We start from the raw sequence: 17,370 nt of genomic DNA on the forward strand, positions 1-17,370 counted from the left end.
CCGCAAACGCATAATGGATTATGTCCTTAAAACGGCAGAATCATTGTCAAAGCTTGAAGTAGAATCTGATCTCTTCCGGAAAAATGTCTTGACAAGTCATACTAATCTCGTGCTCGGTCAAACTGAAGTTCTTCGTACTATCTCTGCTCATGAATCGTCTCTCTAATCCATCTCAACTCAAATTGCGACTACTGACTCCAAGATCGAAACTATCAACGACAAGATTGAGTCTCAATCTCAATCAATTCAAGCTCTAAATGAACATGTTTCGAATCAAACGCCAATTCTGGAGATACTGCAAAATGGCTTTATTACTCTTACTGGACGAGTGGATTTCTTACTTACTCGAGTTCAGGGGTTTGATGCGAAAAAAGGGGAAACAGAAGGCAGAACAGAAGCAGAAGGAAGAATGACAGAAGGAGGTCATCACGCAGAATCATCCTTAAGAAACCAAGATCCTCAGGATGAGGATACCTTGTTCCGAGACATTGGAACAGATGATTAAAACTCCTTAACGCTTTCTGAACTCTGATTTACTGTTTATTTTCTTATCAATTGCTTTTAAAGGCTATCTGTTTTTATATTCATCTTTACTAACTTTTAGGTTTTGGCATCACCGCAAAAGGAAAAATTGATAGATTTAATTTAATTGTGGTGATGATAGTCTAAACCAGTAGATCGCGTGAATAAAAACCTGAAGATAGTTTAAAGCAGTACTTAGTATAAAATCAGTAGTTCCCCTATCGCTTTTACAAAAGCAGTACTCTTCGAGTACTTATCTGCTTAGAGAAACAGAAGCAGAACTTGACTTTTACTGAATCAGAACCAATTGATCTTATATTAAATGTTACCGTTACTCTAATAAGTACGAGTATTAAATGCTTCATTAATGCTGAACAAAGTCATTTAATATGCCTTACCTATTTTGGTATAAAACAAGACTGATTGTTTTGAATCCTTTTTGCAGGAACTCTTTTAGGCAATAAAGCTAATTTTATCAGAAGTCAAAGAAGCTGTTTTTATTTATAGATGTTTGATTCAAGACTTCTAAAAATACGTGAGATCAACGACGTTTACAAGTTACCAAAAACTACGAGCTTATTCTCTAACATACGAACGTTGATTTGAGCACTCAGACTTTCTTATCATCTTTAAAGCTCAACATACAGAAAAGCAGCACACGCTTCACTTAAGTTATCTGATCCTTTGATATCATATTGTGCTGACTGTTTCTTACTCTCTACAATTATTATCGCGTTATTACATATTTGAGAAGAGTTTGTAAACTGGAAAAGAGTCTTTTCCAAAACCTTGTTGTATCGGTTTTATTGTGTTGAGAAACTAAGAGTTTCAATAGGCAAAGGATAAGTCCTATTGAAGTGGGTGTGTACAAGTGATACCTTCTGGAAACAGAAGAAGGGGAGACGTAGAAGATTTCATTTTCGAACTTCCATAAACAACCATTGTCTACTGCTTACTTTTTTTTTATCATTATTCACCCTTAAACCATCAGATTGTTTCCGCACTATATTGTGGTATGCTGGTTATACACTTGAACAAGATTTGCTATAATCTCTAACAAGATTTTAGCACCCCTTTGCAAAAACGACCGTCAAAGGAATAGAGTTTATTCATCCCCCTCTAGACTCTATATCGATCCCCAACACGCTTAATTCTTAATAATTGAATAGCCTCGCAACAACCATGGTTTTTTAAATTCTTTTTAGCATTTTCGATTAATATGTAAGCTATGTTATTTTTATACAAAATTGTATCCACACAATGATAAATAATATTCTTTTCACATGTATATTATCAATTCAAAAACAAGGTTACGGATTAACCAATTGATGTATATTTTAAATCAAATAATTCTATAAAACTCTTTCAAAAAAGAGTACATGAATCCACATAAATCTGTTTATAAATCTGTGAAATTGTGTAGAAGTCAATAAAAATTTATCAAAGTCATAAAAGTCTAAAATCATCAAAATTCTGAATTGACTGCACTCCTCGAATAATTTTCTTCCATATTAAGTCGAGGAGCCCATAATTGACCGAGTAAACTTTCTTCGATTTCGATCCATCTTGTTCTTCGTCACCATTATTATTCATTTTGAAAAGCAAAAAGTTCAAAATTTCAAATATAACCGGCACCCTCCCCTCCCCTCCCCTCCCCTCCCCTCGAAGCCCTAAATTCAAACGCACTCCTATCTCAATTCTACCATTGGATCTCCATTTCTTGTTGATCCAATCGATGGAGGCGATCGACGAGCTGTCCAAGCTGTCCGATTCCATGCGCCAGGCGGGGAGCCTGCTTGCTGACGAAGATGTTGACGAAACCTCGTCTTCTGCTTCCTCCAAACGCGCCTCCACTTTTCTCAATGTTGTCACTCTCGGAAACACTGTGGGTTCATCATACCCACCTTTATTCATCATAATTTTCGTTTCAATTCGATTTTTGGTTCTTGGATCGAGTGGGGTGCTATTAGATCTCACGAGCTACCTCAGTTTTGGATCTACAATTTCATTCTAGTCATTTGGAATGTGATTTGGTGTTGTATTTCGTGTCTCTTGATTAACTTTTTATTCTACTAGCGCATGCAGTTTTAGGTTAATAACGAATAATGTGGCAGATCATTATTTCTTTGTCTATTTGTGGTTAGGTATATTGGAGTCGTTATGGATCATGTGGTTTTGGTTTGCTATATTACGGTGTGATTGCCCATGTTGGTTCTGTGCTCAGCATTTACCATTAATTTGAAGTTTTTCACAATGGTATGATGTCAAAATGGCCTCGAAGATCACTGGACATTTGATTTGTATTGGAATCTTCTGAATGAAACAAATATATGGATCAACAGCAATTGTCATCACTCGGTTGAAATGATATGTATTTTCTGAGCATCGGCCTCCTTTTCTATCGAATCTACTTTTCCAAGATTCAGCATATTCTAGTTTATACCTTTAAAGTTGGAATCCTTCAGTTTGAATGCAGTTAGAGCCATTTTTCTTGGTTGGCAGACCTACATGCTCTTTACTCTGCTGTGCTGCCAATTCTTTTTCTACTCTCTCGTGACTATGCTTGTATATTTTGAACTTTCTAAATTGTATGTTTTATGTTCCGTGTCCTTATCCGATCCGAATGCTGACAAATATCGGCTAAGTGTTCAGTGAGTTTCTTAACTCGTCCTTGTAGAACTAGGTGCGCTCAATCAAAGTCAAGTTATATAGCAATTGGAAAGGAGAAAAAAGAGAATTCTGTTTTCCTGAGGAAGCAAAGTAGAAAAGTAGTTCCTTGATTAATAAGCATAGAGTAAATAAAGTTTATGATATATAAATAACGTTATTGGTGACATTTGTTAGCTTAAATATTGACTTATTTAACATGGATTATGTCCGTTGTCGAAGGGTACCGAGGCCTTAGGCAGAGAGACATAGGGAGATGGAGAGGAAGAGAGAGATACCAAAGAAGTCATGTTTCATGTAGTTGTTATATGTCTTTCTATTTTATGAGTATCATGCCATGTGTCTTTCTGTTGTATCATGTATGAGTACCTGAGGCTTGAGGTTGGGAAATAGTTGATCATTGATTGATAGACTTGTACTTCTTTGAATCATAAAAATTTTAACCTGCCCAAATACGTGCAATTTCATTAACTATCAACATTAACATTGTCATTTATAAAAGGCCTAACCAAAGTGGGATTGCATCCTCCCAAGCACAACTAAGTTCAAACAAAAAACGACGATATTCTATTAATGGAATACCTGTATATAAAATATTTTCTGTGCCATCCGGTTTGATATGCAGAGAAATGATAATATTCTATTCATGGAATACCTGTATATAAATAATATTCTGCACCATCCTTTTTGGATATTTTGACAATCGACAACAGAGGTTGGAATTGTGATGACGCTGCTATAGAATTATGCATGTTTTGAATCACCATCTGAGTGAACATCCCTCGTAACTTATACACACAGGAATAATGTAGTAGAACTAATTTTTTGATTTTTACCATAATGTTGTAAATGAATAATAGTATTTGACGTTGAACAATTACATCAGGGTGCAGGTAAGTCTGCTGTATTGAATAGTCTAATCGGGCATCCTGCACTGGTAAGTATTTTTAGTTCGTTGATCCTTGGTTGTTTTTATCATGCACCCTAAAGTATTTCCGTCTGAACCATATTTCATAAGGTTGACCTTCGATTTTTCAGCCAACTGGCGAAGGTGGTGCCACACGTGCTCCGATATGTGTTGATTTAACAAGGGATAGCTCTCTAAGCAGCAAATCCACAATTATTTGGCAGATTGACAATAAATCTCAACAAGTTTCCGCTAGTAGGCCTCTAACTGAACTTGAGCATATAGTATTCTTGTATAAGCATCGCTTATATCTTATATGTTTCTTCTTCTTTCTTTGCTCCATGGTAGCTGCTCTTCGGCATTCATTACAGGATATGTTGAGCAAAATTTCGGGCAAGAGTCGCGATGAGATATACTTGAAACTCCGAACAAGTACAGGTGCATTTAACTTATGAATTTCTTGGTTTAAAAATTGTACAGGACTGTAGGAGGTTTTTTTATGTTGTCTCCTGCATCTGATGATCCAGTTGTAAACATTCCCATTCTGCCCAACGTATTAAGCTTCCAAAACTAGTTCTTAACTTATTTTTATCTTCACTATTGTTTCGCAAAACATTCAAATGTTTGATTTTGTGACAAAAATGTTCAATGAATTGCTTTATATGTTCATAACCATCTAGTTATTTGTCACATTGTTTTGCAGCGCCATCGTTAAAATTGATTGATTTACCTGGGGTGGATAAAGGAAGTCTTGATGATGCATTGGTGAGTGCTTCTAAGGAGATTTTGATACTTAAAAATGCATATGTAATTGAACTTCATATTGCATATTGGTTTTGTACTTTTGTTCTGCCTTTTGCATCTTGCCTGAATCAGAATAAAAATTCATAACTAGACACTTGAATTATAATTTAATTCAGTGGTCTGATGGATTGTTTTTCTCACAGGGTCAATATGCTGAACACAATGATGCAATATTGGTGGTTGTAATTCCTGCTTCCCAGGCTCCAGAAGTTGCGTCAGCAAAAGCCATTAGAATTGCAAAGGAGCTTGATGGAGAATGTAGGTTACATTCATTTGTGGCGTTTTTGCTAGATTCTGTATGTACATTTTGTATAATTTCTTCTTATTGTTTACAAGGTACGAGAACTGTTGGTGTCATTAGTAAGATAGATCAGGTTGCTTCAGAACCAAAAATCCTTGCTGCTGTAAAAGCTCTTTTATTAAATCAAGGACCACGAAGTACAGCTGACATCCCCTGGGTTGCTTTAATTGGACAATCCGTCTCCATAGCATCAGCTCAATCGGGAGGCGTAGGATCTGACAGCTCTTTGGAAGCTGCATGGCGAGCCGAGAATGAAAGTTTGAAATCTATTCTTACAGGGGCCCCGGAGAGCAAGCTTGGGAGACTAGCCTTGGTAGAGACTCTTGCTCAGCAGATCAGAAGCCGTATGAAAGTCAGGCTTCCAAGTCTCCTCTCTGGGTATGCTCTTTCTTCAAGTTGCTTTTGTTTTCCACCTGTGCTCATACATTTGGAAAAGATTGTTTCTTTCCGTCACCTCTAAACATGGTATTATTTTTATACTTTTTTCCTCTTAAACATAATTTATGCTGCAGTTACTGGGAAAGATGATTCGATATCATTGGGAATTGGCATTTGACTACAGCTGTATATTAAGAATGAAGTCTGAAGAAACTTGTATTGATTTTTATAAGAAACAAAAATTATCAATAATTATTATGTATGCAATAGAAGGATAAGACATCCTTGTAATCTATCTCTCCAAAATATGTCTCCGAATTCCAACCCAATTGGAGTGCCCGGTCCTCAACCCAATCAAATGACAATTATTGACCGATGCTGATATATATGACCAACTAATTAATAATGAATTAAAGAGAGTTTTTTTTTAACTCAGTCTAGATGTGCTTAAAGTGCAACCTAATATATTATTTTCTCAACGTTAGATCCATCCATCCCCTTTTATTCCTTCAAAGACTTGTTTGTTTCCTCCTTTCCAGCTCCCTTTTAGTTGGTACTATCACCAACTTCATAATTTTTAAATTTGTCCTCCCACACATAATTGATTTTCCATAAGCGTGTTATCTTACTGGTCGCAACAAATGAAAACCGTATTCCTGCAAGATCTTACATCATTTAGATACGAGTTTTCAAGAGAAAGATGCAATCACTGGATTCCTTGGCACTTCGCATAGGGTACACCAACTTGGGAATATCCTGGAGTAAGTTTTGTGTGTTGTAGTATACCATGCGTATTCAGCATATTAAAAACTCAAATTAAAACTTGTAAATTGCCAGGTTGTACCTTGCCAGGTTTCGAAATGAGAGGCTAAAAATCTAACCTAGTAAAAATTTGGCTAGAGGAAAATATGTCCGGATGATTATTTTTTATATACTGGTCATAAGGGGTAAGCCTAATCGACCTGAAGTCATTAGTTTTTAGTCAACCAGAATTCTTAGTATAATGGAAATGTAGGTCTTATTCGTGATTCACATCTCATCTCTGTTAGATCTTCTTTCATAACATCCCAGCATTCTCGAGAAACTTTAAATTTATTAGGAATTTTACTGCTGTAAGTTTTTTCGATGCATAAAAATTATTATGTTAATGATGTCGGATGCATTTAAACTAGGTGCACTCTCTCCCAGTCGACTTACAGTATCTAGAACCTATATTTGGCTCTTTGATTATATTTTTAATTTGATACTCCTTCAGGCTTCAGGGTAAGTCCCAAACAGTACAGGATATGCTTTTCAGACTTGGTGAACAGATGGTTCAGAGTTCTGAGGGTACAAAAGCATTAGCACTGGAGCTTTGCCGCGAGTTTGAAGACAAGTTTCTCCAGCATATTTCTACTGGAGAGGTGAGATATGAAAATGTGCTCTATCATTATTTGCAAACAATTGTGAAGGTAATTATTGTAAAAGGTGCCATTTTTACAAACCAGTGTTGGAAAGAGGATCTTTGGTAGCATACTTGATGGTTAATTGGTAGTAATATCAGGAATTGCTGGCCGTTCTTCTCCTTTCTAATCAATTCTCAGTATACAACCTGGCATTTTCGCAAATTCACGTGAACTTGTACTAGAACAACTCAACTAGCATAAATTACCTTCGCTAAGTTTTGTGGAGTTTGGTACTCTTGTTTTCTGAAATTTATATCAACAGCTGCACGTTGAGATTATCGATATTCGATACATCTTAAAATACTAAAGAATCTTGAATAGTTTGTATGAATTTGGTTTAGAAATCGCTTTGTCTCACAATGCTAGGATTTCACAGGCTGTCAAATTTTGTTTGTCTAACACGATATCTGTTTGCCCATATTTATTCAGTTCAATCTGATCTGTTCCAATGTCTTGACAAGAAATGTTTCCTTTTGGAAGCAATGCCGGTTAGATATTTATTGGATTTGCTCGATAAATTTCTTTTTGGGGGTCGTGTGCTTATTAAATAGATGTTGCCTTCTACCTGTCAATTGGGTAATTTCAACTTGGATTTTGCAACACGTGTAAGGGACGGCAGGCATTTTTTCCCAGCTGTTTTTCCCCCTTGATGTGATTGCATTTCTGACGAAGAAATAGAATTTGGATCTTTTATTCATTTCCCATTCTCCATGATATAGTGCTTGTTCAATGGTGCACTTCCGTTTATTTATGTCTGATGCCTCTTGTATCAACATTTTGCTTGTATCATCATTACCCTCGATTTGAAACAATCTTTTGGACATTGTTTTTGGTATTATCGTGCTACTGTATAATATGTGAGATGATGCAAGCAGCATCAGTATGATATTACTTTGTTAAGCTTATAAGCATCACTTCTCTTCCAGGGTGGAGGGTGGAAAGTTGTTGCTAGTTTTGAAGGGAATTTTCCTAATAGGATCAAGCAGCTTCCATTAGATAGGCATTTCGACATAAATAATGTGAAGAGGGTATGTGTTGTCTGTCCTGTGCTGCACGTTATCTAGGTATCTAATTTGGAAGCCGTGATGTCTGTTTTGCCTTCTTAATGGGATGATTTTTTTTTTTTGATTCAGATTGTGCTTGAAGCAGATGGTTATCAACCTTATCTTATCTCTCCTGAGAAAGGGTTGAGGTCTTTAATCAAGGGTGTTCTGGAGCTTGCAAAAGAACCTTCACGTCTTTGTGTTGAAGAGGTAAACTAGTGTTGTTTTTTGTTTCATTTTTTAGCTTTTGCTGTTTATTAAATGTTTCCCTTGGAATAGTTTCTGCTACATATATTTGTTTTTTCCCTAATCAGCTATCTTGGCATGAAATAGCCCTCCTATTTACATTTACCTGATTCTTACCACATCTAGTCAAATAAATTTACTTTCATTTTAACTTCAAATTGATCTGTAAATGAGTTCGATGAATCCCGACAGCTGAAGTTCCAGGTTTGTTACAAACAATTACTCCTATCAAGTGGTCCCTTATCTCCATATTCTTTGGTCCATCTTTCTGTTATAGATCATTTTTCATCCTGCTTCTTCCTGCCGTGCATTCTTTTGTTCTAATGGTTATACACAAAAAATATTTGAATAGGTGCACCGTGTACTCGTTGATATTGTCTCAGCTGCTGCAAATGCGACTCCAGGCCTTGGACGATATCCTCCATTTAAGCGAGAGGTAAACATGACTTGTAATGTTAGAGTGAATCACAAAATTCAAATATATGTTTTATTTTATTTTGTTAGTTCTTGATGGAATATTCTCTGTTATTCACATAGGTTGTAACAATTGCCACATCTGCTTTGGAAGGATTCAAGACTGAAGCAAGAAATATGGTTGTTGCGCTTGTTGACATGGAACGGGCATTTGTTCCTCCACAGCATTTTATTCGCTTGGTGCAGAGGCGGTACGTTCAATTGATGGCCGTGTTTTGGAAATTCCCCCTCCCTCCCTATATTTAGTAATTTTTAGACATTGGAACTGTGCCTTATGTTACTTGTCAAACACACTGTATCTTTCGTGAGTCCTTTTGACCCCAATGTTTGGTTTGATGTGTCAATGACAGCCCTAAAAGCTTCCCACTCTTGTTTACTGATTTAGGAATATCCTTACCCTCTGTATGCTTGATTTTTTCACAGAATGGATCGACAACGACGTGAGGATGAGCTTAAGGGCCGATCATCCAAAAAGGCATCAGAGGCTGAACAGTCCATATTGAACAGGGTACATAATATATTTTGTTTATTTATTATTTTACTCGTGAAATTTCTTGGATGTCTGAGATTGTCTTTTTTAATTGTATTTTCATTGTAACAATGACATGTGATCACAGTTTCCTTGAAGAAGTTTATTTTTTATTGATGATATTAGAATTTGTTATTAATGTGCTCCTCTAAGTGTCTCGATTGCTTGAATCAGGCTACTAGTCCGCAAACTGTAAGTCAACAAAGTGGAGGGAACTTAAAATCTATGAAAGATAAGCCCAATCAGCAAGATAAAGATAAAGATAAAGATACACAAGAAGCGTCTGCCTTGAAGACAGCAGGGCCTGAAGGGGAAATAACAGCAGGTTCGTGTTAACAAGTTGCCTCATTGTTGTTTGTATTAATGACATATGTGCTGTATCTAGTTTGATTGAAGATTAAAAACCTGTTTTTTTCCTTATATGGAGTTTATTTTGTATTTTGCCAAGCTTCGTCTTATTCAACCCTTGAAAATTCTTGAATTTTTCCTTTCCTTTTCTTCTCAGTCTATATATGGTTCTGTATATACGTTTAACTCGTTGTAAGTTCTGCATGATGCCATGATTATAGTTGTTCTGAACTGTTCCCTTGTTTGTCATTTTATAAAGTTTCAGTCGTATTCTGCAAGTTGATCCCAAGTATTTATCGTGAATTTGAGCATTTATCAATTCTGGGAAAACTGATGGTAAAATCGAATGAGAAGAATCAGTTTGATGAATTGTGGTTGGCAGAATCCTGGCATTTTCATTTTTTGCAAAACATGAACTTTGAGAAATCATTGTAGCCACAATTGATTCTATGAATAGCATGAATAAGCTAGTTTTTGTTTTAACCCCTGTGAGCCACCTGGAGGATGTTTAAGTTGCAGATGGTTGGAAGTTGGGAACACTATTTTTTTTTGTGTGTTAATTTTCTTCCTAGTCTTGTTCTGTAATTTTTTTTATCTTTTCACTCCATGATTGACACTTACATTTTTTAGCTTTGAGCGGGTTGATTGGTGATTTAGTTTGGTAGATCATTTATTGGGAAAAATTGTGGTTTATTTTTGGTCACTTCTGCAGGTTTTTTATTGAAGAAGAGTGCCAAAACCAATGGTTGGAGCAGAAGATGGTTTGTTTTGAATGAAAAAACAGGAAAAGTGAGAGGCTCGAAGTTAACTTATTAAATTGCTATGCTGAATGATACCCACACATTTTCTATCCCTTGTTTGTGTTTGGTGAGAGAAAAAAAATCTGAGACTGTATTTGGATTATTTTGATTGCCAGTTGCCTTTAAACATTACATTGTAGTGCTTACTCGGGCGAGCACTGATAGTACATAGTGCGCAGATAATAGAACAGTGCAGTGGTGGTGTGCCATATAGAGTTTTTGACTTTTTTCCTCGTGCATTCTTGTTTATCTCCTTTTTTCTTACCTCTTTATCTCAATCAGTCGAATTGTCTCCATTTTGTCGCAGCTTGGATACACCAAGAAACAAGAAGAACGACACTTCCGAGGCGTCATCACGTTGGAGGTGTGCCCTGCCTATGATGACTGTTTGCTACCTTTTCTCCTTTTTTTGGGAAAAAAAACTTTCGACCTTATGAATATTCCTGTTTGATGGGAATCCTTCCAGCTTTCCATTTTTGTTGTTATGTCTGTTGACACTTTGTACTGTCTAGAGAAATGGTGGCATGGACAATTGAAGATGGCAATACTCTTATTACTTTTAACAAGAAGAGAATATTTATGGCATACTGCAAAATAGAAAAGCCTGTCACATTTTTGTTGTTTTATCGTTTGATGGATCAATAGTTGGTCTACATACACGTTTTTTCAAAGTTAGGACACTTGTTGTATTTTGAATGCTATGGTTTTCTTCATATTGTATAATGTTTAGCCGTTAAATTTTTCGATTTGGCTTGATATGCCTGGAAGAATTGGCAGTTTGAAATTCTCCTTTCTGCAATCTGTGGCTGAAACTATCAGGAGTGTAACTTGGATGAAGTCTCAGAGGAAGAGGAAGCTCCTTCAAAGAGTTCAAAGGATAAAAAGGCAAATGGTCCTGATACTGGGAAAACACCCAGTCTTTTATTCAAGATAACAAGCAAGGTTCAATATAAGACTGTTCTAAAAGGTCGTTATTATACTCTCTTTTTTTTTCCATTTTTTTTGTTATATTTCCTACCAAATTAACTAGTAATTCTTTGATGTTTGTAGCCCATAGTGCTGTTGTTTTAAAGGCTGAGAGTATGGCAGATAAAACTGAGTGGTTGAATAAAATGAGAAATGTTATTATTTCTAAGGGAGGTCAAGTTAAGGGTGAATCTGCCCCTTCGATGCGACAAAGTCTTTCTGATGGTTCACTTGTAAGTGATTCATGAATTGCCTTGGCTTTCTTGCCTTCTTGGTTCATCTATGATCCCAACTATTTTGATGATTGCTATGTGTTCTAATTTTTGCCTGCTCGCTCCATTAAGATCTATTTTTCTATATTTCAATATAGAGCTCTATAAGCATGTGTTATTTTGGTTGGCCCATGTAGGATACAGCGGTCAGAAGACCTGCTGATCCTGACGAAGAACTTCGATGGATGTCTCAAGAAGTCCGTGGTTATGTTGAAGCTGTTCTTAACAGTCTGGCTGCCAATGTCCCTAAGGTCAGATTTTATTGCGACATGTTTTATCTTAGGCCACGTTTTCATGCGTATCATTTGATTTCAGGCAGTTGTTCTATGCCAAGTAGAAAAGGCAAAAGAAGACATGCTCAATAAATTGTACATTTCTGTCAGGTAAGTTTCATGTTTTGCTTCTAATAGAACTATGTTTATTGGTTTTCGTGTTATTGATTAAATGTGAAATTTTCTTGGAAAATTTATTTTGTCAATCTTGTTTTATTGATCAAATCTATGCGCTTGGATTCTACATACTATTTTAATATTTGTATTTTTCATTCTCAGTTCTCTTATCGAGTAACATTATATGGGATTATAGTTCCCAAAGTGCAGCAAGAATAGAAGAACTACTCCAGGAGGACCAGAATGTGAAGCGCAGAAGAGAACGCTACCAAAAACAATCATCTCTACTTTCCAAGCTTACTAGGCAATTAAGTATTCATGACAATCAAGCAGCTGCAGCTTCCAACATTTCAAATGGTGGGGGTGCAGGTAATGACTCTCTTTATCTCTTCTCTATCACGATGAGCTATTCTATGACTTCTCCAGTTTCAACTCATTTGTCTTTTGTTCGGCTGATATAATAGTTTACTGAATGAAATCTCATGGCATTGGAACTGTTTCTGTAGATGTAATCTCAAATTAAGTGATAAAAATATTTTTTTTTTGGACGAAATGCTACTGTGCGTGGTGGAGAATACTTTTTGGAGGAGAATCCAACTGGTATGATTGGATAATTAATGATTCATCATTATAAAGGAGAAAACACAAAATGTAACTGGAGAAGGGTATTAATAGGCAGACGGAGGCAGAAAATATAACAAAATAACCTTAGTCAAACTAAGTTTTTGAAAACTAATCCTCCTCAAGTGTATGGAGACATGGTATTTTCACACTTGTTATCATGTATACTTAATCTCAATTCCTATCTGGTCATTTCAGTGCAGTTGGGATCATGATGAGAGAGCTTCTTTATTATAATTAATGTTATATCATCATTGCCATTATTTCCTTTTATTTCACGAGTACATTTCTCTGTCAAGTAAATTGTGCTCTGTCTGAAATTTGCAGTGAGTAGTCCAACTTCTTCTGGTACATCAGGCGATGACTGGAGATCTGCGTTTGACGCTGCCGCCAATGGTCCGTCAGATTCATACTGGGTTTCTAAGTCTAATGGTCACAGTCGCCGGAAAAGTGATCCAGCCCAAAATGGTGATTTAAGCTCCGGGGCAAACTCCAGCAGTCGACGCACACCTGTTAGAGTGCCACCTGCTCCTCCGTATTCTGGACAACGCTCATAGATTTTAGATAATTTTGCTGATTGATTCTTGCATTGTTGCCGAATGGATGGGTGTATTGGGAAACGTTTTATTGAGCTCTCATCGATCTCAAATCATGCTCTTTTGTATCTGTAGATCCAGTACACACACCTGTGTAGATAAATATGAGGATTGATGGTGCCTTTGTGACGGGTGAATTTTTTGTTGTGTATTATTGTCAAATTAAACATATCATGGGACATTCATTATTTCATTGCGAAGTTGTCACCGGTTGTATTTTATATATAAGAGAAAATATTGATACTCTCTTTAGTATGCTGCGAGTCATTGAGTTTCTCAAGCTCTTGTAACCGCTGTCGTACATTTCTTTTTTCTTTGTGTTTGATTGTGTACGATACATCATTACTTTATTTCAGAATTTATCAAATAGACCTGATCTGTTGATTAGTGGGAGGTTTATTGTTATAACACTGCCCGATGAACAGCCCAAATGTCAAAAGAATCCATGATGATCCCGTGTGTTTAAGACACAAGTTATTACTATTGTGGATTGATAATTAATAATAATAATGAACTAATTCGTAATTTACGTTCCTTTGATTATTTTCAAGAGTGTCAGCGTACGTTGCAGTAGAAAGAAATTTACTGACCCGGTGATTTTGTAGCATCATTATTAACGCAAGTAGGAACCCTTTTTTTATTTTTTTTTAAATTTTGATTCATTCATACACATCACTTTATATTTGTTTTGAAATTTATTTTGGTATATCAGACTTTGGCCTAAGAAATTATGAATTTTTTAATAAATTTTTTTTAGTTATTTTTCAAGCCCTCAAACGACGTCTTATTAAATCTTCTTATCTTGTTCTTCCCAGTTGATTATTCCTATTCCTGCAAATTAATGGCGAAGACAAAGAAAGAGCTGCTCACTTCGGCTCCATGGAGAGTTGAAAGTGACGAGAAATTCAAAGACGCCCGGCTCAAAGTCACGAGCCAACCAGGTTCCACACCTACGATGCACGTCCCCGCCGCCAAGAAGAAATCCCCAAATTCCGATTTCGACGAAGACTCCCTCACTGAAATCGATCCCGAGCTGCGATACAGCTTCCAGCGCAACTTCCAGGTATGTTTAAATGGAAGGAATCCATTTTTTTTGTTGTCTGGTTACCAAGTGTTGATATCCATTGAAATTTGTTCGTTTTGACGTGCTTGTGCAGTTCCTTCAACGTGTTTTCAGCATCGACACGATGGTGAAACCTCTTCCTCCCGCCATGGCCTACAATGTTTCACGCAATTTGAGCTTCTTCACCAGGATTTTTACTCAATTCTTCGGTAAGTAGTTCCTTGGAGAGTGTGTTACTGTTATGTCATCATCTTGTTTCCTACCTTTCTGAATTCTTTGAGTGTGCCAGATCCTGAAGGTATAGCAGATGCACAGAAATCACTGGGACTAGGTCAGGAACAGAAAGCTCGCAATGTCCGTTGATGTATTTGCTGTGTTTTATGAATTTCTTGGGTACATCAGAACAGTTATATTTCTCGCTTTGTTTTGCTAAATTTCATGAGCAAACTTGAAATGCTATCTCAGGTATCATTTATCTTGAACTGTTATTTACAAACTTTTCTCTATTGACAATCCTATGGCGAAGTGCTAGAAATCGGACTCACTTCGTCTACCAACAAACTTTTATCTCGAGATAACACTATACAATCATCTCAATTATTGATGCCATAATCCTGCGACAATGACATCCAAAGCTTCCGCACAGTAAAAGTCGGTAAAAAGCAGCTTCCAAGGCTCTATTTTGGTGAACCTCCACGCCAATAGCCCCATTCACTCATTCCACACTCGGAAAGGAACTTTTGATAGTCATCTTCAACTTTTGCACAATCACCAGAGTGCTCATAGATGTGAGGTTGTTGTTCCTCGTCTTCGGAGACATGCTGCCACGGATGTCAAGTGCAACCAGATCAAAATTATGACGAGAAAAAGTTTATATAAATTAGTTGATTACTGTATTATGCTAAAAGTATAAAAGCAGCACAGCATTTTCCTCGAAATACCCACAAAAATTTGTAAGTTAAGAATCATGGTGCGAACAACACCACTCTTGAAAAGCTCAAGAGCATAAAACGTGAAGAACATGCTTTACTACTTACAGCAGAATCTGGTTCACATTCAGTATCCATTCCATCTGGATTCATTAAGTCACTGAGAGCCGTTCTCCATATCGTGCTTTTAGACATGCGTTGATGAACTCCGGACATTTGTGGTTCTTGATTTCTCAGATCTTTAGCATTTCTAATTCTAACAGCCACCATTATGCATCCGATGCAAAAGGCTACCAGAGGTACCAGAACCAGAAAAGAACTAGTGGTTTTAGCCTGACGATAACATGGACAAGTTTGTTGAGGTTGAAACTAACTTCTAGCGTGCGTTTGCACCCAAAAGCTGACCATATTTCACTTACAAAACACATTAGTGAAACTTGAACCCGAAGATTAGTACAATCAAGAAGCTTACTCTAATTAAAGGATGGTGCGATGGCTTCATAATGATCTGATTCCATTCTCTGCCTCGAAATCCCAAGTCTTGACTTGTTTTAGACAACTTATTTTTAAGCCATTCCCCGCCTCCAAAGTGACGCTGATAAGAAAAGAGATAAAAGTACCAAAACAATAACAAAGATTTCTCAAGCAGATGGCAAGTCAATTGATTAAACTGCATTTGTCATCTGGTTGTTAGAACCCAACTTCTTCTAAAAGCTCGAACGATGCGATGTAAGTTGACAATACTCTTGTACTTGAACACTGGATTCATAATGTGTAAGAGGGACATGGGGAACACATGGCAGAAACTAAATGTCCATGAAGTATACAAGTTGGCCAGATATTGGACTATAAAGGCGTGCCCCCAAACAAAATTCATGAAGTATGGAAGTGTTTCTAAAACTAGTTCAATTTCAAGTATAATTTTAAATTTCCGCACTCTATTCATAACACACTAAAGTCACCGGGATGCCAAATTTGAGATTCAGAAGTTGCAAAATATAGCATAGTAAGAATCACATCATTCATTTATAACTGAACATAATTGCAACCAAAACATCAATTAGTCTACAGATTTCACACAGGACCAAGCTCTTGACTTTTATTCTCTAACTTCCTGTTAGATTATCTACACCTCCATCCCGACAAACATACGCATTCAAGAAATCAATCAACAAAGTCTCACCACTTGAGCATATGCGATAATAGGAGAAGCGGCATCAAGATGTTTCCCTTCAAAAATAAGCCCACTATCCTCAATATCCTTGCCAGAAGTAGCAATTTCAAGAATTGGCACTCCATATAATTTTGAAATGGAAGACAGAGTTTCATCTCTGCAACATGCAAACAATCAAACCATAAGCAACAAATTTGTTAGAGAATAAGTAGCAAATGAACGTAAATGAAATTCAGTGAAATGGATTTACTGTTTGACAAAAACATGAACCAAGCTTTTCTTATCTTGACTCTTCCAAGATATCCGCTGAAGATGAAGCTTACATCTCTGTAACGATGAAAACCCGCAACGGTTTTTAGCTCATTTTCACAAAAATGGAAAAAAAACCCAATCTTCCTACAATTTCCTAAACAAATACAAGCTCATTCAGGACTCACTCCACTGCTTATAAAACAATGTCATCAACTAACAAAAAGATGAAGTGGGGATAAAGAAACCTGCGAGAAGTTTTTGGCAAACAATGCAGAGGATTTGAAGATTTTGGGCGGAGGACAAGATTGAGCAAGAAGCTTCAGTTCCATTGACCGACCATTGTTTGATTCCCAATCGATCAGAATCACAAAACTTCTCTTCGTGAGGGTGGTGAAATTGACCTAGCAGTTGGGCCTCTTTTCTTTCCAAGGCGTATTGGGCTTTGACTCCTAAATTCTTCATAAATCGACAAGTGGCTCATCAAACGGCCCAATCTCAATTTCAATTTGCTCCTCCATTTTTTTTGGGATTTAAAGTCAATTTCTTTTTTGAATAACCTTTGAATTTTAGGGAAATTGATTATTGTAGTATATTTCAAAGTCATAATTTCAAAAATGGCCTTCTTTATTACACATTTTGCATTA

General features: G+C 36.5%; 3 protein-coding genes across 3 annotated transcripts; 2 read left to right on the forward strand and 1 right to left on the reverse strand.

Moving 5' to 3' along the window:
* Positions 1-2,056: 2,056 nt before the first annotated feature.
* On the forward strand, positions 2,057-13,563 carry LOC142521760 (dynamin-2A-like). Its single transcript, XM_075624951.1, has 22 exons — positions 2,057-2,407; positions 4,076-4,126; positions 4,228-4,351; positions 4,445-4,534; positions 4,800-4,861; positions 5,044-5,158; positions 5,237-5,579; positions 6,835-6,982; positions 7,951-8,052; positions 8,158-8,277; positions 8,666-8,749; positions 8,851-8,978; positions 9,211-9,295; positions 9,491-9,641; positions 10,377-10,453; positions 10,772-10,828; positions 11,284-11,431; positions 11,515-11,663; positions 11,840-11,953; positions 12,018-12,085; positions 12,288-12,460; positions 13,040-13,563. The coding sequence occupies exons 1-22, from the start codon at positions 2,258-2,260 to the stop codon at positions 13,267-13,269; spliced, it is 2,769 nt and encodes a 922-aa protein (XP_075481066.1). The 5' UTR covers positions 2,057-2,257; the 3' UTR covers positions 13,270-13,563.
* Positions 13,564-14,103: 540 nt separating this feature from the next.
* Positions 14,104-14,853, forward strand: LOC142522831 (uncharacterized). Its single transcript, XM_075626388.1, has 3 exons — positions 14,104-14,371; positions 14,466-14,580; positions 14,661-14,853. Exons 1-3 carry the CDS (start codon positions 14,150-14,152, stop codon positions 14,732-14,734), a joined length of 411 nt encoding a protein of 136 aa, XP_075482503.1. The 5' UTR covers positions 14,104-14,149; the 3' UTR covers positions 14,735-14,853.
* On the reverse strand, positions 14,816-17,141 carry LOC142522830 (uncharacterized). Its single transcript, XM_075626387.1, has 6 exons — positions 16,972-17,141; positions 16,725-16,801; positions 16,484-16,631; positions 15,773-15,895; positions 15,409-15,633; positions 14,816-15,192 (listed from the first exon to the last, which is right to left on the reverse strand). Exons 1-6 carry the CDS (start codon positions 17,053-17,055, stop codon positions 15,049-15,051), a joined length of 801 nt encoding a protein of 266 aa, XP_075482502.1. The 5' UTR covers positions 17,056-17,141; the 3' UTR covers positions 14,816-15,048.
* Between the last annotated feature and the right edge of the window lie 229 nt (positions 17,142-17,370).

The sequence above is a fragment of the Primulina tabacum genome, chromosome 13, assembly GCF_025594145.1.
Source record: "Primulina tabacum isolate GXHZ01 chromosome 13, ASM2559414v2, whole genome shotgun sequence".
Classification (NCBI taxonomy): Eukaryota; Viridiplantae; Streptophyta; class Magnoliopsida; order Lamiales; family Gesneriaceae; genus Primulina; species Primulina tabacum.

Excerpts from the sequence above, each read along its gene's own strand:
- LOC142522831 (XM_075626388.1), top strand. The coding sequence starts at position 14,150 with ATGGCGAAGACAAAGAAAGAGCTGCTCACTTCGGCTCCATGGAGAGTT. Across the intron at positions 14,372-14,465 it reads GCTTCCAGCGCAACTTCCAG|TTCCTTCAACGTGTTTTCAG; the intron begins GTATGTTTAAAT and ends GTGCTTGTGCAG. Across the intron at positions 14,581-14,660 it reads GATTTTTACTCAATTCTTCG|ATCCTGAAGGTATAGCAGAT; the intron begins GTAAGTAGTTCC and ends TGAGTGTGCCAG.
- LOC142521760 (XM_075624951.1), top strand. The coding sequence starts at position 2,258 with ATGGAGGCGATCGACGAGCTGTCCAAGCTGTCCGATTCCATGCGCCAG. Across the intron at positions 4,352-4,444 it reads ATCTCAACAAGTTTCCGCTA|CTGCTCTTCGGCATTCATTA; the intron begins GTAGGCCTCTAA and ends GCTCCATGGTAG. Across the intron at positions 4,535-4,799 it reads GAAACTCCGAACAAGTACAG|CGCCATCGTTAAAATTGATT; the intron begins GTGCATTTAACT and ends ATTGTTTTGCAG.
- LOC142522830 (XM_075626387.1), bottom strand. The coding sequence starts at position 17,055 with ATGGAACTGAAGCTTCTTGCTCAATCTTGTCCTCCGCCCAAAATCTTC. Across the intron at positions 16,802-16,971 it reads TTGCCAAAAACTTCTCGCAG|AGATGTAAGCTTCATCTTCA; the intron begins GTTTCTTTATCC and ends TCATCGTTACAG. Across the intron at positions 15,634-15,772 it reads CGCACCATCCTTTAATTAGA|GCTAAAACCACTAGTTCTTT; the intron begins GTAAGCTTCTTG and ends TGTTATCGTCAG.